Here is a 27,687-nt window from a genome sequence, read left to right on the forward strand (position 1 = left end):
TCTGGGTCTGAAGTGCATGGTGTCTTCAGCAGTAAGGACTTACCTTCCACCTCTGTGCGCTAACCAAGGGCAGCAGCAATAGGCTGTATGCTTGGGATTCTCCTGACAGCCCTGGGCAACAACACAAAAGAGGGATTTTTAAAATCTGGTATTGGGGTTATTTTTAGGTGTTCTTTGGCTGTTGGAGGAACATTGCCAGCCCAGATTGAAAAAAAAAAGTATTAAAACTATACATGTATATTTATATACTGAGTTACAGGTATTATAAATATATTATATATTATAATGGTTAATATAGTTAATTATTATTAACTATTTAAAATATTAACTATATATATGATTCCTTGCAGCTTTATTGGACATCCTTATGTTATTTTACCCTCTTCTCTCCTTCCGTATTTCTTCCCCTCCCCCTCCCTAAGCACCTCCCCTTCGTCCGTCTCCCCATCAGGTCACTTATGTCCCACTACTCTTCTTTGCCCTCTTCTAACCTCTTCTGTATCTCCCTCCTCCCCCTCCATAAGGAGTGCTCCTCCCATTCCCCTAATCAGATCGCGTGTATACTACTGTTGCCCTCTCAACTGCTTCCCAGCCTCCCTGTCTTAGCAATGGCCCCATTTTACTTTCCTGGTTTCCATAGTTACTCCAGGCTGTGTATTCACGTCTCAAGATTTGGCGTGAGGAGAGAGAACACGCAACATTTGCCTTTCTGGATCTGGGTTACCTCCCTCGATATGATCCTTTCTTGTCCCACCCATTGGCCTGCACAGTTAATGATTTCCGTCTTTCCTTACATCTGAACAGTATTCCACAGTGTGTATGTGCCGCAATTTCATTATCAACTTGTCGGCAAAGGGCACTTAGGTTGTTTCCATTTCCTAACTAGTGTGAATAGAGCAGCCATGGAGTACAACGTCTAGTCCTTTGGGCACAGTCCAAGGAGTGGCATAGCTGGGTCATAAGATAGATTTATTTTTAGTTTTTGATAGTCCTCCACATGGGTTTCCACGGTGGCCGCCCCAGTTCGCAATCCCACCAACAGGCAATGAGGGTTGCCTTCTCCCTGTATCCCCTCCAGCGCTTGTTTGCTCATCATTTTGTTGGTATTTGCCATTCGGCCTGGGGTAGTATGAAACTAAGTTGCCTTGCTTTGTCTTGCTTTATCTTTCCCTCTCACTGCAGGCAGGCTCTGTTTATTATTATGACATTTTCTATTACTGAAAGCAATCTTTGACCCGACCCAGCCATTGCCTGCCAAGGAGGCTGTTGCTCAGCACATAACCCTTGAGACCGTCTTGGTTTGGTGGCTGACAAATGTGCACTATATTCTAATCACCTCTGTCTTTGCAGGGAGAAGCCGGGGAAAACGGGCTGGATGGATTAGACGGAGAACAGGTATGGCGCCTGCCTTCTACCCCAGACAGCCTTCTCAGCTGGTTCTCATGGAGAACATGAGAGTTTGAGCTTTCCTGTGTCCATTTTTTTTTTTTAGGGTGACAGTGGGATTCCTGGAAGAAGAGGAGAAAAAGGTGATGGGGGATCTCAGGTAGGGATTCAAGACACGGAAACTATAAACCTGCATTTGAAGTGAAGGAAATGGTATATAAAATAAAACAACCACCTTAGACTTGTTTGTTGCCTATGGCAACATGGTTCATGAAACACCATCACACATGACAGCAAACATTGGTTTCTTGTGTTTCTGGTGGGTTCTGCTATTCGAGGCTGAGCATGGCTAACCTTGACTCAGGTCCGTATGGTGTACGTGTGTTTCTTAGCACATTGACCATGACTTTTCTATGGAGGGTAACTAGAAACACATCAGGCCTCTCACGACATCTTCTGCCTCTTATATACCCACTCCTCTCTCTTGATTCCAATCGAGTTACACGGTCCTCAGTACAGGAGAAGGGCCAGGCATGGCGGCACACACCTTTGATCTTAGCACACTCCTCAGGAGGTAGAGGCAGGTAGCTCTCTGTGTTGGAGGCCAACTTGGTCTGCATAGTAAGATCCAAGCCAGCCAACCGAGGTCACCACAAGTTACTTATGTGATGACAAGAACTTTTTTTTTTTTTTGGTAATTCCTTTATCCAGATTAAAAAACAACTTCAGTGAAAAAATATTTAACTATTCAATCTAAGCCCTTTCTTTATGCTTATTAGGTTTATTAAAACCTCCCATCTTGTTTTTGTTCTGGTCTGTGTTAACTTTAGGGAAGCCCAGGCAAGAGAGGGGCTTCTGGTGACCGTGGAGCGAAGGGCCTGCGAGGAGATCCGGTAAGTGTGGGGCCCGTGCAGGCTGCGTAGTATAGGCAGGGCTCCCTTCCACAGAGGAGAGGGGCTCCATTTTCAGGTACTATGGGCATGCTCCTGAACTTACAAGCTTGAAGTTCTAACTGGAGAGGTTAAATGTAGTTTCTGTGCCTATATCTTGTGGTTCAGAGTGACAAAGGAATTCTAGTCTATTTGATTATTTTCCTAAGCACCTCAAAATACAGAGTGTGGGGGAAATTGTCTCTTTTCATCTATTCCCAAGACTCTGTCTCTATTGAGAACAGCAGGCTCATCTTCCCAATCCAAGGACGTGGGGAGGATTCTATCAGGCCATCCTCAGGGCATGAAGACACCCGCTAGTGTAACCCAGCCGAGCAGGCACAACCCACATCCCGGTATGAGCACACCATGTCAGCAGAAGTCAGTGCCATGGGCTCTCTCCCCTCACCATGGCCCACAATCCGATGACTCTACAGAACAGCAGTGAACTAGGCCTTTTCCAAGAAATGAAAATGTTTGTTGAGCTTTTCAGTGCGCTGTAACACGCATCAGTATAGGGGCTCAATCACTGAAGATGCCTGTGTGGTCAGCACCTAGGTAATCCTAGAAGCCCCCTTGTGATGCTCCGGTCACCTCACCCTACCCCGCCCTCCCCAGGGTCATCACTGTACTAGTGTGGGATATCAGTCTTAACTGGCCCCGAGCTTCATGTGAACGGGAGCATTATGCATGCACTTTTCTGCTTCTGCCTGCTTTTGCTCTGCCTCACAGTCATGAGATGCATGCATGTTGTCTGTAACATACATGACTTGAGCTCAGCACTTTACAGTCATGCATTGGGTGTTCATCATATATTTTTCCACTCTATTATTGATAGCTATGTGGGTTTAAAATAGTACTGCTGTGAATATTCATTTGCCTGTCCTTTGGTGTACACATTAATTATATCAAGTATATAATTTAGGAACAGAATTTGGGGATGGTGACATGTATGCCTATATTGAGCCTAATCTTGACAGTTCGCAAACATTTGTCAAAAAAGCTTGTAGTGAGCTAGTCTCCCCCCATATGGAGGTTAGTGTCGCTTGTGTTGATCAGAATGCCTACAGTCTACAAAAACTGTTTTTAAAATGCTCAGGGAGGGTGTGGGGACCTGAGCGTTGATGGGACATTTACCTGGTATCCTCTAGGGCATCCAGTATGTTGATTAGAGAGGTGATTTGTTGTAGTATGTGTCAAAACTGTGAATGTGAGGTATGCATCAAAAATAGATTTATTTAAAAGATGGAGGGCTGGTAAGACGGCTGGCTCAGAGGGTAAAGGCATCTGTCATCAACCCTGAGGGCCCGAGTTCAATCCCCGGGACCCACATAGTAGACGGAGAGAAAAGTCTCCAGCAAACTGTCCTCTTACTTCCACACATATGTTACAGCACACAAGTGCACGCATGCACACACACACACACACACACACACACACGCAAATAAATAAATATGAAGTTTAAAATACAAGAATTTTCACTTGACGATGACCTTGTTTATTGGTTGGCATCTCCTGATGATTTCATTTAACTTCAAGGGTATATCATACGGTTTAGGAGGCAAGAGTGTCATTTCATAACTGGGTAAACAAGGAATGATGATTCTGATGCCTAGATGTTTCAGTCAGCTAGACATGATGGCCCCAAGCTCATTTGAGGTATTGCTACATAATTTCATTAATTTTTAATCAGACATCCCCTTAATTGTCTGCCATGGACAGCACGGCTATATAGCATTTTTCAAAGCAGGTGGGATAGATAGCTCAGTGGGTAAAGGCACTTGATGGCCCAGGTTCCATCCCAGAACCACATGAAGGTGGGAGCCGAACTGGCTCGACGAAGTTGCCCTCCAACCTCCAACCTCCAACATGTACCACACATAGGGTTTTTTGATTTTTTTTGTTTTTTTTACTTTTTGTCTAAAGAACTTGATTACTGAAAAGAGAGTTTTTTCTATTACAAAATTTTTTTAGTTCAAATAATTTATTCACACTGCATCTCAATTGTTATCCCCTCACTTGTATCTTCCCGTTCCCTGGCTCCCTCCTTTTTTCACCCTATTCCTCTCCCCTAGGCCTGTGATAGAAAAGAGATTTTTACCTTGGAAAGCAATGCTGTATGACTTCAACATGGCTGAGAGTTCATCCCTCCAGAGCCTCTGTGACGAGCTGTCAGCTACCCTGCCTTAGCTAGTCCTTTCTCACCTGCTTGGAAATAATGTAGCTGAAAGTGAAAATAGCTCTCTGTGTTTTTTTTGTTTTGGTGTGTGGGTGTGGGTGGGTGTGCACGCGCGCATGCGTGCTAGTGTGGGTGGGTGGGTGAGTGGGTGTGGTTTTAGTATTTTGCTATTTCAGGAAAATTTGGAAAGAGCAATATTGATAGAATAAACACAACACACGTAGGATCAGATTTTCCTCAGGAATGCATGCAAGTAACACACATTCCTTGGGGGAAACATCTAAACAAGATTTTGGAATTTCCTATTTTGTCTAGATGATTTTTTGTTTGTTTAAAGCTGGCCTTGAACTGTGAATCTTTCTGCCTCTACCTCCCAAGTACTAGGGTTACAGGTGTGTGCCCCGCTCCCTCCCCGCAACACCCAGCTTTGATGGTGGTGCTTGAACTTTGAATCCTTCTGCCTCTTTCTCCCAAGCACTGGGGTTACAGGTGTGCCACCCCCTCACCCCCACAACACCCAGCTTTAATGGTGGTGGTTTTTAAAAATTTCATATAATACTGAGAGAAAACTGGGCTAAATCTTTATCTACAGAGACTAGCAAGTTCACCACCTGACAATACATCATTACTAGAATCTCATGTTTGATTGTAATTCGTGTTAAGTGCTGCTCTTTGTTCTTGTTGAATACAGAGAGATTAATCTGTATTCACACTGACTGGGCAGCTTGCCAACCTACAGAGGTGGGAGGTTCCGTTCTGGACGCTGGTATGTGGCTCTTTTGTGTTATCTTTCAAATTAAAGGCCTTACTGTTCAGTGGAACAAAATTGTGCACTTGAGCAGGGCATGGTTGCACACACGTTTATTCCCAGCACTCAGGAGGCAGAGGCAGACAGATTTCTGTGAGTTCAAGGCCAGCCTGGGCTACACAGAGAGTTCCCAGACCAGCCAAAGCTGCGTGTGCACATCTGTCTCAACATAAATAATTGAATAAGTAAATTCTGCAGGTGATTGTCCTTCTCTTACCGTCCTCACCAAGATCCAGCTTTCCGGTTGTTTTCCTTAGGTGTGCCCATGCTTGGTGACTTAAGAGGCAAGCATTTAACCTTGAGGAGGGAAGGAAAAAAATGTCGAAAATGATGCTGATTTGGTAGAGCGGAGACTCAAGCACATTTTAGTGATAACAATCATATAATATAAACCCAGGTTCTTCTCTTTCTTCCTTTTATCTTATAAGCTACTTGAGCCCAAGTCCAAATGCTAGTTAAAAAAAAAAACTAAACTAAACTAAAAGGGCTTACTAAGTATCTGCAACAGTGTCCCATCCCTGTTGGTGATTGCAAATTGCTTATTGATTGATTGGAAGTAATCTGGGCACTATCAGCAGAGCAGCCAGGCAGCTGGCACTCAGCAGGGCCGTGGCACTACTGTTCCTCCTGTCGTATTGGAGCATCTATTGACTGACTTGGCTGGCTCAATTGATGGGCTCAGCCCCATGCATGCGCAGTTCGACTGTGGTTCCCCACATTAGAAACTTTCCAGTTTTGCCTGATAAAGATGATATCCCACAGGGGTGCTGTTTCCAGCAAGTTCCTCCTAGGAATGTTTGGGGAAATACTGAAAAAGAAAAGAAAAGCCTTTAAGATTTCAGGTTTTTCTAAAAACCAGAGATGAGACTAGGACATGGCACAACCTGGTCCCTCAGTGTTCTGTAGCTTTTCCTGGGGAGACATCTGCAAACATCTGCGCACCCTGAGATAACAGACCAAAAAAAACGATTGCATTCAAATCTAGCCTAGTGATGCAGTGAGTTTATCTGAGTTTATTATGGGGACGTGAATGAAGAGTTGCAAGCATAGGTGACTCGGAGCAGCTGCATCACTGGAAGGCTACCCCAGCGTGGGAAGGAGGGAGAGAGGGAGACTTAGCAAAACCTATGTCCCAGAGCTCCTGGACAACTCACAGGCAGCTGCCCAGTGTCTCCCTTCCCCAGCCAGTGTGATAGGCTACGGTGTCCAGCATGGGTCAGATTGGTCAGAGTGTGTTGTATGCGTGTGATGAACCCACCACACATGTTTATCTTCTCCCAAGAGGAGAAGAGAATAATCCCATGAATTCTCAAGTGCACTTTTGTTGGTGACTCAAGAAAAAGGATCAGAGAAAGGCTGGCTCTGGCCCCAGGGTAGGACACAGCCCTATCCTCTCACCTCCTGTAGGGAGTTCTTGCTTTCTCCTCATGCGCTCACCTTGGGCTTCCCCACTCTGAGCCTGCTAACAGCAGTCCAAGTTGGCAAATCAAAAGCTTGGAAGCTACCTGCCACTTCAACCTGTTTCTGCTTTGTCGAATTTGGAATCTATTAAAAGCCTGTTCATCATTTCTTTATTTTCTCTTTTATTTTTTAGGGAAATCCTGGACGTGACAATAGCATACAAGGACCCAAAGGCTTGAAAGGAGACCATGGAAGACAAGTAATTATGTGGGCATTTGAAAGTAAACTTGCTGCGTGAGGGTGCAGGGGCTATAAGGGGTTCAGTGTCTCATAAGCAGAGTATAAAGCACTTGAGGGGGAATTTGGAATAAGAGAATATATTTAGTACAGAAAAACAATTGGAGGAAGCAAAAAGAATGAAGAACTTGCTTGTTTCTTGCTGTGACACATTAGAAACATTGTTTGTCAAGTTCTGAATTTGAGGTGACTAGCTACACTAAGCCACACCCATGAGATCTTCATGAAAACGAACACCTAAGCCCCAGTTTCAAAGGAGAAGGACTAGTTGATTTAATAGAAATATCTTTTTAAAGGGCTAGCACGGTTGTTGACTGTCCCAGTATACAAGGGACACACATACATGCTAGGAAGACGTAACCCTGTTAGCCAGCAACAGAAAGACGACAGCTGGTGATGGATGGTTCCTCCACAAGGCAAATCTCGGCACTGCTCTGAAACCTCGCAGGCCTCAAGTTAGTCCCCTTATCCTATTACTTAGGACTTAAAAGGTGATGTGGATAATGTGTGCCTCTGATTCCTCTTAATGTACAAGCGCCGTTGTTAACTCCCCATAAGGAAGAAGCCTCGGGTGGTAGAAAGGAGTCGGTAACCCTCACTTCTTTCTCAGACTTTGTCCGTGACTTGCTTTGTACACTGAGCCCCACTCTATGTAAACCTTGATCTCTCTCACTAGCAAAATGCAGTGTGTAGCCTACTTTTGTCTTGTCTTGGCTAATAAATTATTCCATAAGGCTTTATTCATAGGAAAGTATTAATCTACACAGGGTAGGCAAAGAAGCAGCCCAAAGGTAGAAGTCCCTCCTGGGGCCTGGAGAGGTGGCTCTCACTGGTAAAGTATTGCTTGCAAAATCATGAACCATAGTTTGAATCCTCAGTGCCTACTTAAGATGTGGCAAACACCTGTAGTCTGCTAGTGGGCAAGAAGATCCTGGTCCCTTCAACCAGCTAGTACTGTTGAATCAGGCCCAGTTAGAGATTCTATCTAAAAAAAAATAAAGGGGAGAGCAATGGGGAAAAAGTAGTCTGTCAACCTCTTGACCTCCACATGTGCCTGAACACATGTATACGCCTCCCTTCCCTACAAATATATACATACACAACCGAACTCGCACAAAAGTGCCAACCAATAGTGTCCTACCAGCCACATTCATGCTAAGCTAGGTGACAGGGATAGTTTGAGTATTCTGACATACCCATGTCTCAAGCATGAATTAGTGACAATGAGCAGTTGCGACCTGAAACCATGTTGTCAGAGTTGTGCTGCCGACCCCCATGACTTTCATGGAGAGGTGGTTTCTGCCCAATGGAAGATAGTCTCACACTTCAGGGAAAGATCACTCCATCTCTGGTAGGAGCTCTTCCGGCACAGGATGAACAGATGTTAAAATGGAACCCTGTCAGTGATGGCTTTTGCAGTCACACATCCTTTTGTTCCTCTGACAGGGAAGAAGAGGCTGGCCAGGCGCTCCCGGGACACCAGGCTCAAGAAGAAAGATGGTGAGAGTCCTTCAAGTGGAGGGAACTTCTAGACCCATGGGTCCCATAGCTTTAGCTATGATGACCCAGGCTGATGGTGAGAGTTGGTGGGATGGTTGATGGGTCGGAGATGCTATCTAGAGACACTGAGCTATCTCATAATGGGGCTGGCTTAGCAAAGCCCTTGAAGCTGAAGTAAAGAAAGTGCTAGCTGCATGGAAAATTGCCGCAAGGAAAGACTGCCACACAAAGAAAGTAAGAGTGGCCAATGAGGAGAAAGCGGCCAATGTTTTGCCTACTTGCTGAGTTAACTGAAGTTGCCAGTGATGTTACTCGCTGTCCAAGCCCCATTGTCTGCTAGATTTTATGACTATTATGAAAGCTGGGAAGAAAACTGGTCTACCTCCCCCAGAGCCACTGATTGACAGCCTGAAGTTCTTGATCCATATTGGCAGCTCTACTGCTATTGTCCACATGCAGGTCTTGTTTAGGCAGCTATAATGTTGAGATTTTAAAGGGTATAGTATCTCTGTCGGGATTTAGGGTAGAGGGAGGTGGAGAGGTAAAAATATTGTTAAATATAGTATACTCATATATGAAATTTCAAAAAAAATGGAAAAAAACAACAACAAAGGTAGCAAAAGAGAAATAAAAAGAGGGTCTGGTGTAGGCGTGGGACCAAGAGTTAGACTAGGTTATTGAGTGTCTGAGTGATTCTGATGGATGCTGGGATAGAACACCATGACCAAAAGCCACTTCAGGAAGAAAGGGTTTATTTCAGCTTCCAACTGGCAGGTTACACACACACACACACACACACACACACACACACACACGCACGCACGCACGCGCACACACACACACACACACACACACACACACACACACACACATACACACACGGTCACTGAGGCAAGTTTGGGCAGAAACTCAGCGCAGGAACTGAAGCATACGCCACGGACGCATGCTGTTGACTGAATTGCTCCTCTTGGCTTGCTCATCCTGATTTTCTTACACAAGTGAGTATCACCCAGCCCGTGGTGGACCACCCACGGTGAGCAGGGCCCTCCTGCGTCAGTCACAAATCAAGACAATGCCCCACAGACTTGCCTGCAGGCCAATCTGACGGAGGCATTTTCATAATTAAAATTCCCTCTTCCCAGATATTTCTAGCTTTGTGTCAAGTTGACAAAAGCCAGCCAGCCCCTTGTGGGGAGTTTTAGTTTGTTGTTAGTTTATTTTATTGGTTTTGTTTAAATACATGCCTTAAAACATTCCATGTGTTACCGCTTAGAAAAGCACACAAAGATTCCAAATAGGACGCCTTTATCCAATAAGATTATTTAATGGAATTCACTTCCACACCTGCATTAGTGTCTAAATTAGACCAATTTTGTCTCATTTTTGCAGCAGTTTCTTTTCCATTCTTTGTTTAGCTATCCAACCTCCTCTCCCTGCCCCTCAAAACATCTTAAAATTGAGCACAAATAAACCCTAGTTGAGTACACGACGCTTATGATGTATTGTATTTTCAGGGCAGAAGTAGTTTGTGAAACTAGCTATTATCCTCTGTCAGGAAAGTATTTTTGCATCTGGAAGCACACCCGAGCTCCTCACAAGGCTGGGAAATGGAAATAGGAACCGAGATTACATTCAGAATGTGCAGACTGTGAGAGTTGCTAATGACGCTTTAATGCATATGCAGATGCAGATGCAAATGAGGGAGAGCTTATCCTTTCTGCTTGGCTTTCTGGAAGGGTGTCCTTGCAGGCTTGCTTCCTCCTGCAAAACATGGTCAGTGTGAAGACTGTCACCCAGGAAACCCTGGTGTGAAGGGATGTGTGTTTACTGTTTCGTGGCTCCCAGAGGCCACACCAACCACACAGCTTCTGAGGAAGAGGAGGAGGAGGAGGAGGAGGAGGAGGAGGACCTCATGGAGGTGCCTTTGTGCCATACAGGGGTCAAAACAGGACTGTCAACAAATGACAAAACAAGGGTGCCTCAACTAGCTCTCTTTGTGTGACTCTGCAAAATAAAATGAGAAGACACAATGGATAGGAATATGAGGGTTTTGTCCGCCTGTGTGTCTGTGCACCCACTTTCACGCACTGCTCATTGAGGTCAGCAGAAGGCATCCGCTTCCCTAGAACCAGAGCTACAGATGTTTGTGAGCTGCCAGGTGGGTGCTGGGAACAGAATCTGGATCCTCCTTGGAGTGAGCAGCCAATGCTCTTAATCTCTGATCCATCTCTTCCGCCCCTGCTAATGCTTATTTCTTGCATGGAGGATTTGGGATGATTTTACATTTGATCGGCATACAACTATTAAGTCAGGATTTATTATGACAATTGCAGTGAAGTTGTTATTCCTTAAGAAAACTGTAGGTGGATACTGGGCTGGGGGTGTAGCTCAGTGGCTGAGTGCTTGTCTCGTCTGTCCCAAGCTCTTAGTTTTATTGCCAGCATTTTATAGAGCCACAAAATCCATATGTAGATGCAGAACATTGAGAAATCCTTAGAGCAATAAAATTCTGCTAAATGGCAAGTGACTGGAGAGTGACAGTGGTGAGGCAGGTGGCAGGTGGCATGCAGAGAAGTGGATACCAGCTGGTCTAATCTGATCTTTATTCACTTGACAAATGCTGAATACCAACAATGAACTAGCAACTCGCTGAGTAATAGAGCTAAGAACTCAAACAAAAGTTCTTTTCTCTGCAGGAAATTAGAACCACAGTGTAAACCATAGTAGAGTTTCTCCACTCCAGAGCCACTGGCATTTGTTGGAACCATTGCTGTGGAGAATAGCCGTGTCATGCATGGGAAGATGACAATGTCTCCCTTGGCATCTCCTCACTGGGTACCAACAGCACACCCGCCAAGAAATGTCCCCAGACCTTGCTATATGCTTCCTGGAAAGGAAGAGGCGGAGGTAAACCCTTCTAGTTGAAGGTCACTGATGGGAAGGGAGGCAGGCCTGTCGGGTGAGCAAGCTATTAGCAGAGTGAGGCCAAGATAGATAATAGGCAGGACTGAGGGCAGGAGAAGCAGGGAGGAAGGACCAAAGCCAGAAAGTAGAGCCCACCCCCCACCCCCTCCTGGGCATTGGTGGGAAAGGAAGGGGTGGCTCTCTCTGCACCAGACTGTGCTGAGAATTAGAACAGAGTCTCTGCCAGGGTGATGAGAAGCAACTGGAACCTCATATAAAAGCAGGCTTCCATTCCAGCTTGGGCCAGATTGCTTTTGTGGTGTTGTCCGTTCATTCTTTTGGGCACCTCTTTATAGCACCCCTGCCCCCCTTGCCCCCCCCCCCCCGCCGCAATTGCTCCAGGGCAGCATCGTTGGGGATGAGCCTGCCAGTGAGATTTCAGGATTCACCGGGTATCTGCCACTAACACCCTGTTTGCTTCCTGGTGACTTTCTGTGCCGTATCAGTCATGCACACCCAGAAAACAGGGTCCTCATAAGTACCCAGAAAGCCAGGCTATGGGAACTTTGCAACTGGGGACTCTGTGGTGCATCGTTTTCTTCTCAGGTTTCCTGGGGGTACGTTACTCTCTTGATGTGCCCACTCACATTTGCTTTACAGAGGCAGGATCTCTGGGGGTGTGGCCAGAACCCAGTCAGCCTTTGAGTGCACCCTTCAGATACCCCAAGATTATCTTCCCTATGTAAACCACTTGAAAATCTTAGGCAAAAGCTGTGAAAATCATTTGCCTTAATTCCTTGTCTGCTTTCTCTGCCTCATGTCTGCCAAGGTCTCTCTCCTATGACTTTGTAGCTTAAATCAGCAAACTTACTAGGTGGCCACTTCTGGGTTTGTTTCCATCACGTATGTCAGTCTTAGATAGATTAAAGTCTGCTTCCTCCATTAGGCCTAAACCCCCATGAGTAGGGACAGGAGTCAGTTTTTTCTCACCACATCAGCCCCCATGCCTTGGAAGGAGCAGGGACCAGAGATACATTTGTGCTATGGTGACTCAGGCCATGGAGCTCTCTCAAAATCAGCTCTTAAAGTCACATGACAGGCAGAGCTGAGTAGATGGCTCAGGTAGTGTACTTGCAGGCAAGCCCGAGGACCTGAGACATAACCGGGCATGGTGACATACCTTTGCAATCCCAGCACTGAGAAGCGGGCTAACAGATCCCTGGCACTTGCTGGCCAGCTAGCCAGCCCAGCCTAATTGGTGAGCTCCAGGCCAGTGGAGCCACCCTGCCTCAAAGCACAAGGGAAATGAAATCTAAGGAATGACACTAGAGAGGACAACCTCTGGCCTCCGTGTGCAGGCTCACACATGTGCATCCACATACACAAGCCAACGAGCACATACAAAAGGCAAGCAACTTAATACACAGGAAGAAATGTTGACGTTTCAAACACTGACAATAGTGAAACATCCTTCCTTGGGGGTCTGTTCTACAGCCCTTAGAATCTATCGGTGAAATTTTGTTTTGCCAAATATGACATTAATATGACATTCTTCTTATCTTCTCCACTCAAACCAGCTGTATCCACATGAAACCTGGTCCAACACATGTATGTTTACTGCACCACAAACCCTAGGGCTACTGCTGAAGGTGGGGACAAGGCACTCAGCCTAGGGACCCACAACAACACTGTCATCTCACCCTTTTGACCCAACTTGTCCTCGTTACCAATACCTACTCCACCTCCTGTCTGCCCACCTTTACTCCATCACCCGGGCCGTGCCTCTGATGGAAAGATTAGTACCCATCCCCAGAAGCCAATCTCAAGTCTCTTCCTCAGGGAAGATTTCACATTTGACCAACTGGATGCCATCTCTGTCTTCGAAACTCTCTCCGCATCCTTAGGCACGTGCTGTGCTCTGCTTTGTGAAATGCGCACAGTCTTATCTCCCTCCTCCCTGGAGACTCGGAGAGAGAGGATTTCCTGAGGTCAAAGACTCACGGTGCGTGTGTGTGTGTGTGCGCGTGTGTGTGCGCGCGTGTTGTGGGTAGGGCACAAGCATGCATACGAGTTTCGTGCTCTCATGGGTCCTTTCTACTGTTTTTCAAAGGGTGGCAGATAGTTTTCTGGATGAAATGATCTACTGGTGAATATTTTTCTGAGTGACAATGAACTGAATTGAATTGGAGCAATTCATTGTGCTAAAGGATGTGTGTATGTATGTGCTCCACATGTGTGCAAATGCCTGTCAATTTCAGAAAAGGAAGATAGAGCTCCTAGACCTGGTGTTACGGGCAGTGGTGAGCTGCCTGATGTGGGTGCTGGGAACTAAACTAGGGTCCTCTACAGGAACAGCAAGTGCCCCTGGATGTCGAGCCATCTTTCCAGCCCTTTGAAAATGACTTTCTTTTCTTCTCTGAATTTTGCCCCTTGAAGGTGAATCCTTCTTGTTTGAAAGAAATGAGGCATGTCCCCATGCACACACTTTTGCTCCTTAGACAACAACGTATTTTGAAATACACCTAGCAGCACTGGCCTGTCAGAACAGTTGGCATGAGTTTCCAGCAAGGCAGTGTTGTCTGGCAGCTGTTGGATCTGGGGAACCCTAGATGTTCCAGGTGTTCTGACTTTACTAAGTGACCGAGTCAGACCGGAAATGCTATCATCTCTTGATTTCTCTGAACCACGACCACTGATTGGGAATGCACCTTGACCCTAACCTTACATGGACTGAAAAATGTCCCTTTCTTATTTAGCAGTGCTATTTAAATTAGGCCTTTTATTGATACAATAAACCAAGTCGCTTTTGAATACTTGAGCTGATTGATTTCTGACAGCCAATCACATTGCTTGGCTTTTAAAATCAAACCAGGCAGGCTCCTTCATTTCTGAGCTCACAGTATCACGAAGTTCCTGGAATCGACCCCCGTTCTTCCTCTGACCTTCTGCCCTTCCGCTGCTCCACCCCTGATTCTGACTGACTTTGTAGTTTGGGGAGAATTGAGAAAGAAAGTCCTGATCAGTCAGTGTTGCTGCTGATGTGCAGCTCAGGTCAAGTGTGAGGGAAGCGGGTTGCCGGCTATAATCTGTTCTCTATGTACCTCTCTGGCTTTGGCTTGTCTGTGATTTCAATTACCTGTCATCCTGTACAGAAAGCCAGTGTCATCGGCAGCCTGTTTTCACAACTCACTGAGTAACTGAATGTGCTAAGCACAATATGAGAGTTATTTATGGCCGCCGTGCCTTGAGGCATCTGTTACAATTTAAGGCATTATATATGCACCATCTTTTCTAAACTAAGAGTATCTGTTTTTCTCCTTTAATTTAGGTTGTTCATGGCCGAAGGGGACATACAGGCCCACAGGTCAGTGGTTATTTTTTTTCTTAACATCAAAAAATAAACAACTCATGTCCAATCAAGATGGTCAAACCTTCTCCCATCTTAAACTTTTACTTTTTGAGGACATTGGTTGTAGAATAAGTTGTTAGAAAATATTGGCTACAATTTTAAGAATTCATGGAGCAAAAATTGAGTCACTTTATTAAAAATTTTTCAAAGAAATAAAAAAATGCTTAAACATAGAAATGATCAAAGCGACTAATTGGTCCAACGGTTAAGTTTCATTTTGTTTGGCTTTCGAATATAATCTTTCTTGGATTTGTGTTCAGTTAGCCGCTCCAACTCACAACATGAGCGAAAGCCCATTTGAGCCTGAAGAACGCAGTGAAAGCTTAGTACAAACTGGATATTCCGAGGACTCTGGAGACCCAAGCGGGCAGCCTTGTCACACTGTGCTTCATGGATGCCCAGTCTTTAAAAAAAAAAGCCGCTGTGGCTTAGAATTTTTCAGAACGCAGGTGCTCAGGTTAAAAGCGCAGTGAAGGTTGGTACTAATACACCCACTCTCAGTCACACAGTCACACCATAAGTGACACGCCACAATGTTAAGGACGAAAAAAAAAACTTCGGTTTTTGCAAAGACCTTTCATTGCCAGTGGGGAGAAAAAGTTTCTAATCTTGCACATGAAGGGATTAATAGATTAATTAAGTATTAATAGATTAATAGGTTGATTCTTTCTCACCATAGGGAAATCCAGGCATCGCAGGCCCAGATGGACTTGAAGGCTCTCCTGGACTTAAGGGCCCTCAGGTATACACAGGGAACATGTGGGGGTGTGACCAAAGGGAAGAGTCTGTGTGTGGATGACCTATAACCCGGATAGAACCCTTCGCGTGGCCCTGCAGGATTACGGATACCTGGAAGTGTGTTCAGGTTACTAAAATAAGTCCCATCAAGGCATGGCTTGTACAGAGTTTTGTCTCTTTTATCAGAGTTTGTCCCCATCAAGAAGTGGAAAGCAATGAACACGCTGGGCAGCCAGCCAGCCTCTTGTGCCGGGTTCAGGATTGTCAGGATAATCCAGGAGCCCTTGAGCCAAGGAAAATGTTGAGCCTCGAATTTGGGGAGTGTGGTCAATGTAACGCGGTAATAGCTCTCAGGCTTGTATCTCTGGCTGTCCATGGTGTTGAAACCTTGGCTCAACTCAAGGAAAGATTTGTTCCAAGTGCAGCTGGAGGAGGCTTCAGGGAGGTGATCTATAGCATGGCGCGCTGCCTGTCCTTTCCAGCTTGTTCTCTGGGGAGCTGCCTCCAGCACATTTTCCTTTACAAGGAGCAAGCCATAGCTGGCGCTCTGCACTGGTCATATGAGCAAGAGGGGAACCGTGTGCCAGAGAGGAGAAAGGGTAGCCTAAGTCAACAGTGAGGCAGGAAGGGCGCAAATGCTGAGAAGGAAGAGTGCAGTTGGGTTAGAATGTAGCCGTGGGTGGAATGTGTGTGCAGCATGCACAGGCCCCGTCTTCAGTCTCTAGCATGGGAGGAAAGCGGGGAGGGGGGAGGGAGAAAGGGCGAGGAGGGGCCAGGGATAGAAACCAGACCACAAGAATAGTATTTCTCTTCCCTAACCTTAGTCTTGAGTGTATGAAAAACAGGTGTACTGTTTGGCATGGGCAAGACCATCATTGGTTCTATTTTTCAAAGTCTTACAGCAAGTACTTAAAAATAGAGGCATTATGTATTGACAGTTTGTGTTATGGTAGTTGGGCAAAAATACATCAAAATGTCAGAGGAGACACTTTGTCCACTCATTGCCAAGATTTCGGCATGGCAAACAGCTTTCGCTTCAGCCCTCTCTCTCTCTCTCGCTCTCTCTCTCTCTCTCTCTCTCTCTCTCTCTCTGGCTTGATTGCTTTTATTTGTCACTTCATGCCAGCTGAGGAAGGCTCAATTTTCTTACTTTAAAGTGAGATATATTTGCCTTAGGATCGCCAGGAAGCGCCTCACTAAATTGACTGCCTTTATTTCATACTACGCAAGTCACATCCAGCATTTGTTCTTTCAGTTTATGGAGCTTTTTATTTATAGCACAACTTAAAATGAGGCAAAACACCAAACACAGTGCATGAAGAAAGCTTCCATGCAACCAGTGGAAGCCATAGGATTCCAGAAGTAGAAAGATCTAAATTTCATCTTGCTATGGATGCATCTTCTGTATGACCCATCTTTGTTGTGGTTATTGAATATAAGACGGAGTTAAATGTTCTGGTTTTAGATTTATATGATTAAGAACAGCCATAAAATCCATATGGCTTCAGAGTATGAAGAGGCCGAAGACCATTGGCAGGACCAAAAAAAAAAAAAAAAAATCTCAGCTTTTGGGTGCGTTCCTCCAGGTCCTAGCTCCTTTGGCTAAATAGCCTCAACCACCTCTATTTCACACTGGTCTGTGGTGTCCCAACACAAGTGAGGAGGAACTCAGAGGCCCTCACGGTAGCCACTGTGGAATTCGGCTCCCAGCCTGGTTTCTCTGTTATCTTGACTTAGCATTTGATTTTTTTTTTTTAATGTGCAAGTTTAATGTTCAAGGGTTCTCACTAAAGGAGAAAATAACGCTTTGATTCTGTGTATTTAGGGCCTGAGAGGAGAGGTTGGCGAGAAAGGAGAAAAAGGAAGCCTGGGAATGAACGGGCCCCAGGTACGTAAGGAGACAGAAAAGCAACTACATCCAGCTTCGCTCTTGGCTTTGAGGCTCTCCTCCTCTGTGGTTCTCCTCCTGAGGTGAATTACACACTACCTGCAGGCCAAGTGTGTTACGTTTGGCTTGAGTGGGCAAGTGGCAGCTGCTTCAAAGCCTGGTCGTCCATCTGTGGCCCCTGCCCCTCGCCATACAGGCTGTAGTGTGGTAGAAGACTCTCTCTAGACCTCCTTGCCTCTGCTTCTCAGCCCAGGTTAGCAATCCCTCCTCGGTGCTATGCGGATACATCACCCGCTGCTCACAACTCACTTGGAGTTGCCTACCCCACCTCCTGGGGGAGCTAGAGGGCTGGTTTAGTGGTTAAGAGCGTTTGCTGATTCTTCCAGAGGACTCAAGTTCACAGTTTCCCGCAACTCGTGCTTCAGGGGATTGAAATCATCTCCTGGTCCTGTAGGTACCCAGCACATGTAGCATACGCATGCATACCCACACATGCATACATACGCACACACGCATGCATATCCACATACACAAGTAAAGTTTTTGTTGTTGTTGTTGTTTTAAGTCTCCTGAGGAGACTAAACTATTTCACTGCCTAAGACCTTCCTCAGAGCTCTTAGAACCTCTACAAGTAAAGCCATGGCTATCTACAAGATAACACTAGGATTGGGAATGACTACCCAATGTCCACACTTCCCTCTTTCAAAATGCACTGAGAACCCCCAGGAGAGTGTGTTAGGATGCACGTCCTGATCCAGGGGGTCTAGATCGAGGGCTGAGATTCTGCCTCGATTCAGTGAGTCCCCAGTTGGTACTGAGGCTGCAGGTCTGGACCACACCTTGAGTAGCAAGGCCCTGTGTGATCTGCTCCTCGTCCGCAGCTAGCATAGTGTATATGTATCTGTTGCTCTGTTTGTACAGTCTGCTGGCTCCATCCGTGTCAGTGTCCTGCTTATGCTGAATCCCCAGAGCCTGGCTTTGCAATTCCTGGCACAGCAGAGCTCGATGCATCTGCGTAATGAATCAGGCAGCAAATGAATGAAAGGGACCCCATTGGGACCTTTCGCCCTCCACAAAGATCAGTATCCAGGGAATGCGTTTCTTTGCATCCATCAGTAAAGCTGGGCAGAGGCCCAGGTTTAAGTGGCTGTGCTCATCATGAGAATATTTAGGAGGCTGTTTGCATAAGCTTGTATGCTGTGACATCCTGCTTTAAAGTACATTAATATTTGCTCCTGACGATGTTTGTTCCTGGTTTTGATAAAAGTGCTCCTTCCAAATGCCTGAAAACTTCATAGTTTCATAGCAGAACTAACCTGATGGCAAAACTCTCCTGAATCCACATCTTTGAATCATTAAAAGCTGGCTGGCACCACAAATGGAGATTTTTACTAAAAACAAAACGTACAAAGGAAAATGTATATTGGGCTATTATCTCATCTGTTGATATCAAATATTGATGTGGAAATGTAGATGAGTTGAAATCCAAAGGCCTTGGTCTTTCTTCAGATCTAGGATCCAAAATGGTACCTAAGGCTGTTGCTGGAGCAATTCTTCCCTGTGCCCCGTGAGGCACTTCCCATCTGTGGGTCCCTTTAATCTCACTTTGGCAAGATGTGGCACAGTCATAAATCATCCAGCCTTTGGCCTTGCCAGTTAGTCGAAGGCACCACGTCTCTCTGCCACCACTTCCATTTGTCTGGCTGAAGGCCCCGCTTTTCTTCCTCTGTTCGGTTTTCACGAAATACCCATCTTGTCGGCTGTTAAGATGCAGTTTCAAAGAGGAGAAGAATTTTCTGTGTTTTGGGACGTGATGAATGAGATCTCAAGACTGCTATTTCCGAAGGAAATCCACAGAGGCGAACAACCAGACCCACAGGAGAGTGATGTCCTTGACAGCCATTTCAAGCTCATCGCCAGGGGTCTCGTACTGTTTTACGGCACAGGAGCAACCCTCCAGCGGAACGATGTGTTTTCTAATGGCAGATGCGAGCGCAGTCCTCGGGACTTACATCTTGTATTGATGGCGTACCGGAGGCTTACTAACTTACACAGTCCTTGGCGCTGCACATAAATGAAACTTGCTAACCCAGCCAATATGTGGCTACAACCAAAACAAGCAAACAAAAACAAGGAAGACATTTTTGAAAAGAATGACATCTTCTTTTGTCCTGGCTTTTGTCCCCTTTAAGACCCTCCTTTAAAATCTCCAGATGCTAACAAACACAGTGGGAAACTAGGTCACAAAATAATAAGACTAGAAGCTTGCACACCATCAAGAAAGGTTAGAACTAGCCAAGCATTGGGGTGCTCCTCTGCAGGATCAGCATTCAAGAGGTACAGGTAGGGTGAACCTCCCTCCCTGTCCCACCCCCACCCGGCCCAGCCCCAGGCTCTACTGGGTAAGCTTCACATTCGGTGGTCACTCCAGTGGCTCTGGGTAAACTCAGTGGGTCACAGAACAAAAAAGGGACAGAGGGAGAGGGGCCTGTAGGGAAGAGGAATTGACGGGGATGGGAGGGAGAAAAGATGAGAGTAATCAAAACACACAATTCCCATGTATGAAATTGTCAAAAGAACAAAATATGTAAATAGATGCTAAGCTTTAAGAGGAAGTCAGAGGTAGAAGGATCAGAAGTTCAAGGGTAGCCTTAGCTACATGAAGCTTTGGTTTAAAAAAAAAATGTTGACAGGGTGGAGGGGGAAGAGGAGAGGAGAGTCATGGGAAGAGGGGCTAGAATCCCGCCACACAAATGTGGAGAGCAATGCAGGATTTCTGTTGTCTTCGTAGACCATGGCATAGTAGGTATAGCCACCACATCTGGAGCCAGGATGCCTGGGTCTGATGCCAGGCTTATACCGTTATATCTTATCTGTGTTCTCTTGGACAGTTTACTTAACAGACACATCTTCAGCAAAAGAATAGTAAATAGTAACTACCTTAATGGAGGTTGTGAAAGTTAAACAGTTTGATAGATGCAAATATTTGAGACGATCACATAGTGCATAGTAAGGGCAGTATAAATATTTTCATTACTACAATATTGTATCTGCATTGTGTAACTGAACAGTGTTTTTTCTACATTATTTGTATGAGAGTGCACATATATGTACACACCACAGTCCACGTGTAAAAGTCAGCCAGTTAGAAGGACTGGTTCTCCCTATGACATGCATTCCAAAAACTGAGCTCGGGTCCTTGGGCTTGGTGGCAAGCACCACTACCCACTGAACGTTCTCCTTGACCCAAACGGAGGAATCCTATGCCCTGGATGAGTTCATGTTTTGAGGAAAGCCCTGCCAGGCATAGAGCAATACGTAGCCCACGCTTTAGTTGCCCGGGTTCACCATCCTGCATGAGTTAGGGCGGATGGGCTGTGGACTCATCCCTCTTTCTGACTTGACAAACATTTACAATAAGTGCTCTCTAGCAGTGGGCCCTGTTCTAGGGCACAGAAATGACAGTTCAGTTTTCTAGCAGTTTCTAGAAATAATTTCGGAACCGTTATCCTGTGCTCCCTGGACATACCTTGTCACAATGCTAAATAATTCTAGTGAAACTTTCTGAGCTTTCTAATATCCATCCTACAGTTTGCAAATGAAGATAAATATAACAACAACAACAAAATAGTCCTTGCTGCTGGTAGAAAGGGTTCTTTGAAGCCCAATGTCCTTTGGAAAGCTTTCTTGAAATGCTACACATTTCAGCAACATCTGTTCCCTGAGCTAAAGAGTGGGAACCTAGACTCCATTTGGACACAGAGACTCACAAGGAAGTGTAATCATTTAGGCCACATCTGGCCTGGGTTACTTTATTAATTTTCTTTTAGTTACTAGTCTTTATTTGACAGCTGCAATGTTTTTTTTTTTTTTCCAGAGCAGGATCAGCTCAGCCCTTAACTTCTCTCCCATCTGTACTTCACATGCGAAAGTGTTGTCGAGGGAGAGCTGCTATATCTGCCGTCCTTGTTTCATTCCAGGGGCCTCCAGGACCCGGAGGACAAGCGGGGAACCAAGGCCATTTGGGAAGCCAAGGAAAGAAAGTAGGTCACATTCTTTAGCCTGCCCCCTCCAATGTTAAAATTTGTGCTACCCGAGAGAGCTGTGGCTGGCTGGATCAGCCAGAGCCCTTTCCACACAAAGGAAAGCACAGCTTGTTGCCCTAGGCTCTGGCTCGATTCTTGGAGAGCCAGCAATCTCTAAGGACGTGGGGTGTGGACCGAGATGAGATCAGGGACTCCAGCTCAAGCATAATCGCAGGAGGGGCTACACCCCGTCCAACTGGGGGGATCTCAGAGGGGGAAGGCTGCCTTGGCAAGGACTTTTCCTCCCCTCTCCTACCCTTTCTGCACCATTGCTTCCCTTCTTACATCTCTTGGTCCCTCCTTCTCATGTGCACCTTTGCTAAGGACCTTTTAAGACCCAGGCGTCTGTTGTGAGGTCCAGAAGAGCCTGACCTGGAACTAGAGCTTCGTGAGTGTTCATGAATGAATGCATCCTGGTAGCTATGACACACAGGGCATGAAGTCAGGCCCAAAGAATTTAGGTCATCTTAAGGACAGCAATCTATGGCATTAAGGAAGAGGGAAGGAGAAAGACTAGAGTTGAGCTTTAAATAAAGCACCATTAGGAGTATTTCTGTGTTGGAAACAGAGACTTCAAAGAAGACACAGTCTTTGAATAGCTGAGGCTGCCTCATGAGCCACAGTAGACGCTCCGCTTGTCAGGCGCCTTCCTTCACTGATCTACACTCTGGTCCCGAGCCTAATAAATCCTCACAGCTGGGTGATTTGCACGGGTCATCATGGGAAACAATTTTGTTAATTTTTTTTTTGTAGCAATAGAGAGATATTCCTTCCTGAATCACAAGGCGCTGAGTGGCTAGGATAGTGAACTACACTCAACAATAAATAAATCAGACTTGTTGAGTCTCGGGTGACGGACGGCGTTGACCAGCCACAGCCTGTGATTCCTCACAGGTCATTTGTATGCAAGTCTGGCTGCAGACCAGTTGCTCCGACACATTGGACTAAGTTAAACAGTGCCTGGAGCCATCATTTCTGATTTGCCAAGAGACAAATAGGCAATCTGATGACATGGTGGGCCATACCTGCAGTCCCAGCACAGGAGGGCTCGGGTAGGAGAACTGCCACAAACTCAAAGCCAACCTGGGATTCCGAATGCGCTCCCGTCTCAAACAAACAAAGCAACCAACTTACGGCCTGTTTCGTTCTTCTCTTGAACAGGGAGAACCTGGAGACCTGGGGGGAAAGGGAGCTGCCGGCTCCCCAGGTCCTCGGGGCCTGCAGGTGGGTTTGTTCTCGCTGCTTTGGATCTGGTCTTTGGATCCTTTCACTCGGTCACGTATCAGTTACTTTTCCCTGTGCTGTGACACAGGGATACCTGACAGGAAGTAACTTAGCGAAGGAAAGGGTTAGTTTGGCTTAGAGTTCAACCAAGTACGATCCATCATGTCAGGGGATGCCAAGGAATGCAAACAGGCAGCCGCTGGGACCCTGGTCACATGGCTCCTGCAGACAGGAAGCCGACAATGAGCAGGAAGTGGGCTGGACTATAAAACCTCAAGCTCTGCCCCCCTAATGGCCCACTTCCTCCAAGGCTCTGCCCTGTGAAGATTCCATGACTGTACCCCATGTTGGCATAGACGTGGCCTGCCCCCAGGTTGCTTAGCAACCTCTGACGTTATCACCTCCTGCTACCACCAGGGACACAGGATAAAAAGGACAAACCCACCACCTGTCACTCGCTCTCTACTCTTACTCTTTTATCTCTTGCTTACTCTGTCTCTCTCTCGTCTTTCTCTCTGTCCCCTTGGGGTACCCTCCTTCTTTCTGTCCCCATGTTTGTATAATAAATCTTATACCATGTATGTTGGGTGACGCATATTTAAAATTGGTGGCTCATATGGGGAACCCGTGACCTTGAAATATGAAATATGCACCACAACAGATGTATATGATGTGGAGAAGTTTATTATGTGAGCATGGGAGAGCAGGAAAGTGGGAGGGGCATCCAAGAGAGAGACAGAAAGACAGCAAGAGAGGAAGAGGAGAACAAGAAAGGAGAGAGAGACAGAGAGACAGAGAGAGAGAGAGAGAGAGAGAGAGAGAGAGAGAGAGAGAGAGAGAGAGAGATGAGTTTGTCCTTTTATACACTCCTGGGCAGGGACATGCCTAGTGGCAGGTAGGTAATGACATCATAGGTTGCTAAGCAGACTGGGGCAGTATGCTAATACCCCAAAGTACCACTCACTGGAGACCAAGTGTTCAGACACATGACCTATGGGGGACAATGTGCACATCACAGCAAACAAGTCTTCACTACGTCTCTGAGGACTGCTCATAAGAGCTTTATTGTATCTTAGCTGTAACTGAGAGAAGTGTCGCAGTCAATTCTGATTGGTTCCTTAGCCAGTTTTTCCAAGGCAGCAAACAGCAGGGACGTGATGGTAAGGCAGACTAAGCTTTCTATATTGCATCCTCCCAAGACCTCCTCTGACCTTTTGCCTGCGAGACCTCCTTATCAGAAATCATTCGACCCTTCCCCTTTTGCCCAGGGCTTCTACAAGCAGAGACAGCAGCCAATGAGAGAGCAGTATGCCTTGCTTGTTTTGTCCAGTAAACTGAAAATGGATCAGAACTGAAGTATTAACACACAAAAGCGCTGGCTAATAACGCTGCCTGCTTTTACTGAAAGATTACCGGATGTCCAGCATATGCTCTTGATTTTTCACACAACCACACAAGTAACTGTGATTGTTATTTCTGTTGTACAGGAGCCTTTAGTGCCATCACGAGTGTCCCTGGTACTCACCCAGCTAGAGGACCCTGCTTCTAGTGGTCCCTGATAGAACCCAAAATCTATCCCCCACATCCTCCTATAAATAAGCCCACCTCTATCTATAGCCTGGAAGTGTGTGATAGTTGCTTTATTTCCAGGGTGACGACGGCAGCCCGGGTTACGGTAGTGTTGGCCGCAAAGGGACAAAGGTAAGTTACACCCACTGGAGCTGGACCTTCTCCATTTGCTTTCAGTTGCTTGTCTGACTTGCCACCATTTAGAGAGAGAGAGAGAAAAAAAGGCAACATATAAAGCAGTCTGTTGCAATTCAAACTCTGTGTGGACAGCTCACTGATTGACGTCCTGTGGGCTGTATGGTACAGAGTCCTGCCAGGGTTCCGGAGGCAGGTGAAAACCGGAAGCTGAAAAAGAATCACCTGTGCTTTTCTATGATGGGTGGCTGGGGCCTGGCGTGGTCCAGCTTGAACTTCCTCTAATCTTAGCAGTTCCGTGTGCGTCTTCACTCGGGGGCCATTCCACACTTTGTCTTCTGACAGCTGTGACTGCCTCGGCTATTAATGAGGAATTTCTATAGCACTTTCCTTAATGTATTTGTCCAAACAGTAAACTTAAAAATGAATGATTATCTTGTCACTGGATGTGTAAATGCCTGAAAAATAACTAAGTTGACTAAATCCAGTGATTTTTTTAATATGCTAATAATAACCACTTACGAATATCATAAGTAGTCGGGAGATGGTTCAGTAAGTAAAGCGCTTGCCTTGCAAACATGAGTACGTGGGTTCGGTCCCTAGAACCCATGTAATTAGCTGGTTTTGGGAGTGGGTGCTTGTCCTAGCGATGCTGAGGTAGAAGGCAGAGGCACAGTAGACCTCTGGAGCTCACTGGCCAGTTAGTCTGGTCTCCTTGTCAAGTTCTAGGCCAGTGAGTGCCTGTTTCAAAATAAAGGCATAAGGCACCTGAGGACCAGCCCCATGCAAGGCCCTCCTCTGCCTTTGTCTGCCTTCACATACACACATGTGCATGCACAGAGCCACACACAACCCGTGTTTAGTCATACGCACACAGTCGTCATGAAAAATATCCAGTCGTTACTACAAAATGTTCAGAAAATATAAGTATATCTTTCCTGAACCAAAAAAAAAAAAAAAAAAGTTAGAGATCCATGCAAAAGATCGGAGCGATGCGAAATCGCCAGTACAGGGGTCCAAAATGGTAGAAGGATCTGTGGATCTGTGTGCCAGAGCGGAGTCACGCAGGGGATGATCCAAGATGGTTGGGAGGGAAAGCCACACTTGCTAAAGATTTTTGAAAATTAAAACTAACAAATGAAGGGGTGTCAGTAATGTCCATTAGAATACAGAATAATCGAAAACATTAGTATCCCACAGAAAGGGAAATATTAAGTAGCCTATGACGCTGAACATTAGGTTGTTGATAGAATAAATACATGTGAAGTCTTTTATAAAAATGTGTGTGAGCATGGGGGGGATAACACATGCCTACTACGTATATGCATATGGAGGCAGAGGGTGGGGTGGGGAGCTTTCTCTATGCCATTTCAACTTTTTTTTTTTTGTGGCTGGGTCTCTCACTAATCGGGGAGCACTCTGATGGGATGGGATGGCTGGCGACTGATCCCCCTGGGGTCATCCTGCCTCTGTCACCAGTACCAAGGTGCCAGGGATCAGATTCCTCTGCTTGCATACTGAACACTTTCTCTATGGAGCCCTCTTTTCCGGCCTCTGCTTAAAGCTTGTGTGTAGAAGCTTAAAGTAAAAACTCAGAATACTTGTTATGCGTAAAATGCACCTCTACAAAGCTGGAAGTTAATTAGGACAAGAGATGTACTGCAGCTACAGGTTGGAAGGTTTGGGTAACTTTTCTTCTTTTTGTCTTTTTGAATTTTATGTGACTAAGGATTTTTTTTAACATTAGAAAAAAACTGTATTTATGTATTTATTTTTGTAGATTAGTGATATTAGAGTTTGAGAGGTGGGGAAGAGGATCAGGGGATTTGGTTGGTGCAAACTATATGCATAAATTCAAATCACTCCCTTAACACTGGTAATTAATGGGTGTTCGTCGAAAGCTTAAAAAAAAATGTAAAGAAAATAAAATTTAGGGGCTGAGGAATAGCTCACTGGGTAAGAATGCCTTCCATGAAAGCAAGAGGACCCGAGTTCAAATCCCTAGCACCCATGCTAGCCATGGTTGTGGTACTTTTAACCCCAGGATGGCGGGGGTGGGTAGAGATGGCTGGATCCTGGGAGCTTTCTGGCCAGCCTAGCCAAAATGGTGAGTTCCAGGGTCAGTGAGGGACCCTGTCTCAAAAACTAAGATGGCGAGTGTGGTAGAGAAAAACACGTGATGCTTCTTCTAGACTCTGCCGGCACCCCTTCACACACACATAGAAACAAAAGAAATTTGATTCAGATAAAATACACATCCCTCATCAGATGAGGGTTGGAAGTAATCTTCAACAAGTCTTTGGCCACAGTGAGGTAAACAAAGGGCGTAAAGATGAACGGTCAAGTCTAGATTCTGTTTTGACTTTCTAAACTTCTCCGTTGAAACCGTCTTGAGAAAGGTTCCTCAGAGACACATGGCCAAGTGATCCTCTCTTCTGTTACACGCACTGGGGTAAAACTCAGGCTGTTTGTAATCGCTCTGCCCCCATCACTTTCTCCTTAAATGCTTTCTTCTCTTCATCTTAGATTGCTATCATGTAACCCACGGGTAACTGAATTTAGAAACTGGAATTTGTTTCTCAGACAGTGCTGCCTGGTATCCACTGGGCGCAGCCCTCCCATGATACACAGATATTAACACTAAACAAGAAAGGTGGTAGAATTAAAGTCAATACAAATCTTGGGATGAGTGTCTATGTATTGAATTCCTCTGTTGTTAATGGCAGGGTCCGGAAGGATTCCCTGGAGAGAGTGGACAAAAGGTATGTACACTTCACAGTCCTGAGAGGCAGGATGCTCCAGGCAGGAAAAGTGTCTTAGTTAGTGAGAAATATATTCTACTTGGGTTGGGGTAGCATAGGGAAGAAACAGGTCACTCCCATCAAGTTTTGATATGATCTGTTTGTTTAGGAGTTAGAACTTTTAAAATATTTCACTTGTAGTTTTGTTTTGCTTTGTTTTTAATAGTCAAAGGGAGAAAGGTAGCCCTTTTAAATGTTTTCTCAGCTGGGCATGGTAGCGCACACCTTTAATCCCAGCATTTGAGAAGCAGAGGCAGGTGGGGCTCTGTGAGTTCGAGGCCAGCCTGGTCAACAAATCGATCCCACGACAGCCAAGGCTACACAGAGAAATCTTGTCTCAAAAAAAACCCATAAGTTTTCTCCTCAAATGTAGCCCTTCCCTTATTTTCATCATTGCTTGAGCTGTGGTCCTCAACATTCCTAAAGCTGCGACC

The 27,687-nt window shown here is 45.7% G+C and overlaps 1 protein-coding gene across 2 annotated transcripts in view; it reads left to right on the forward strand.

Moving 5' to 3' along the window:
- COL6A6 (collagen type VI alpha 6 chain) overlaps positions 1–27,687 on the forward strand; it is a 136,783-nt gene that overhangs the window by 69,622 nt on the left and 39,474 nt on the right. For both annotated transcript variants that reach the window (XM_084751672.1, XM_084751671.1), the window contains exons 16-27: positions 1,351–1,395; positions 1,493–1,546; positions 2,217–2,279; positions 6,897–6,962; positions 8,447–8,500; positions 14,733–14,768; positions 15,493–15,555; positions 17,377–17,439; positions 21,420–21,482; positions 22,686–22,748; positions 24,399–24,449; positions 27,179–27,214. In XM_084751672.1, coding sequence (XP_084607798.1) covers positions 1,351–1,395; positions 1,493–1,546; positions 2,217–2,279; positions 6,897–6,962; positions 8,447–8,500; positions 14,733–14,768; positions 15,493–15,555; positions 17,377–17,439; positions 21,420–21,482; positions 22,686–22,748; positions 24,399–24,449; positions 27,179–27,214 — 657 coding nt within the window. The remainder of the gene's footprint in view (positions 1–1,350; positions 1,396–1,492; positions 1,547–2,216; positions 2,280–6,896; positions 6,963–8,446; positions 8,501–14,732; positions 14,769–15,492; positions 15,556–17,376; positions 17,440–21,419; positions 21,483–22,685; positions 22,749–24,398; positions 24,450–27,178; positions 27,215–27,687) is intronic.

Source organism: Acomys minous (assembly GCF_964271855.1).
Source record: "Acomys minous genome assembly, chromosome: 13".
NCBI lineage: Eukaryota > Metazoa > Chordata > Mammalia > Rodentia > Muridae > Acomys > Acomys minous.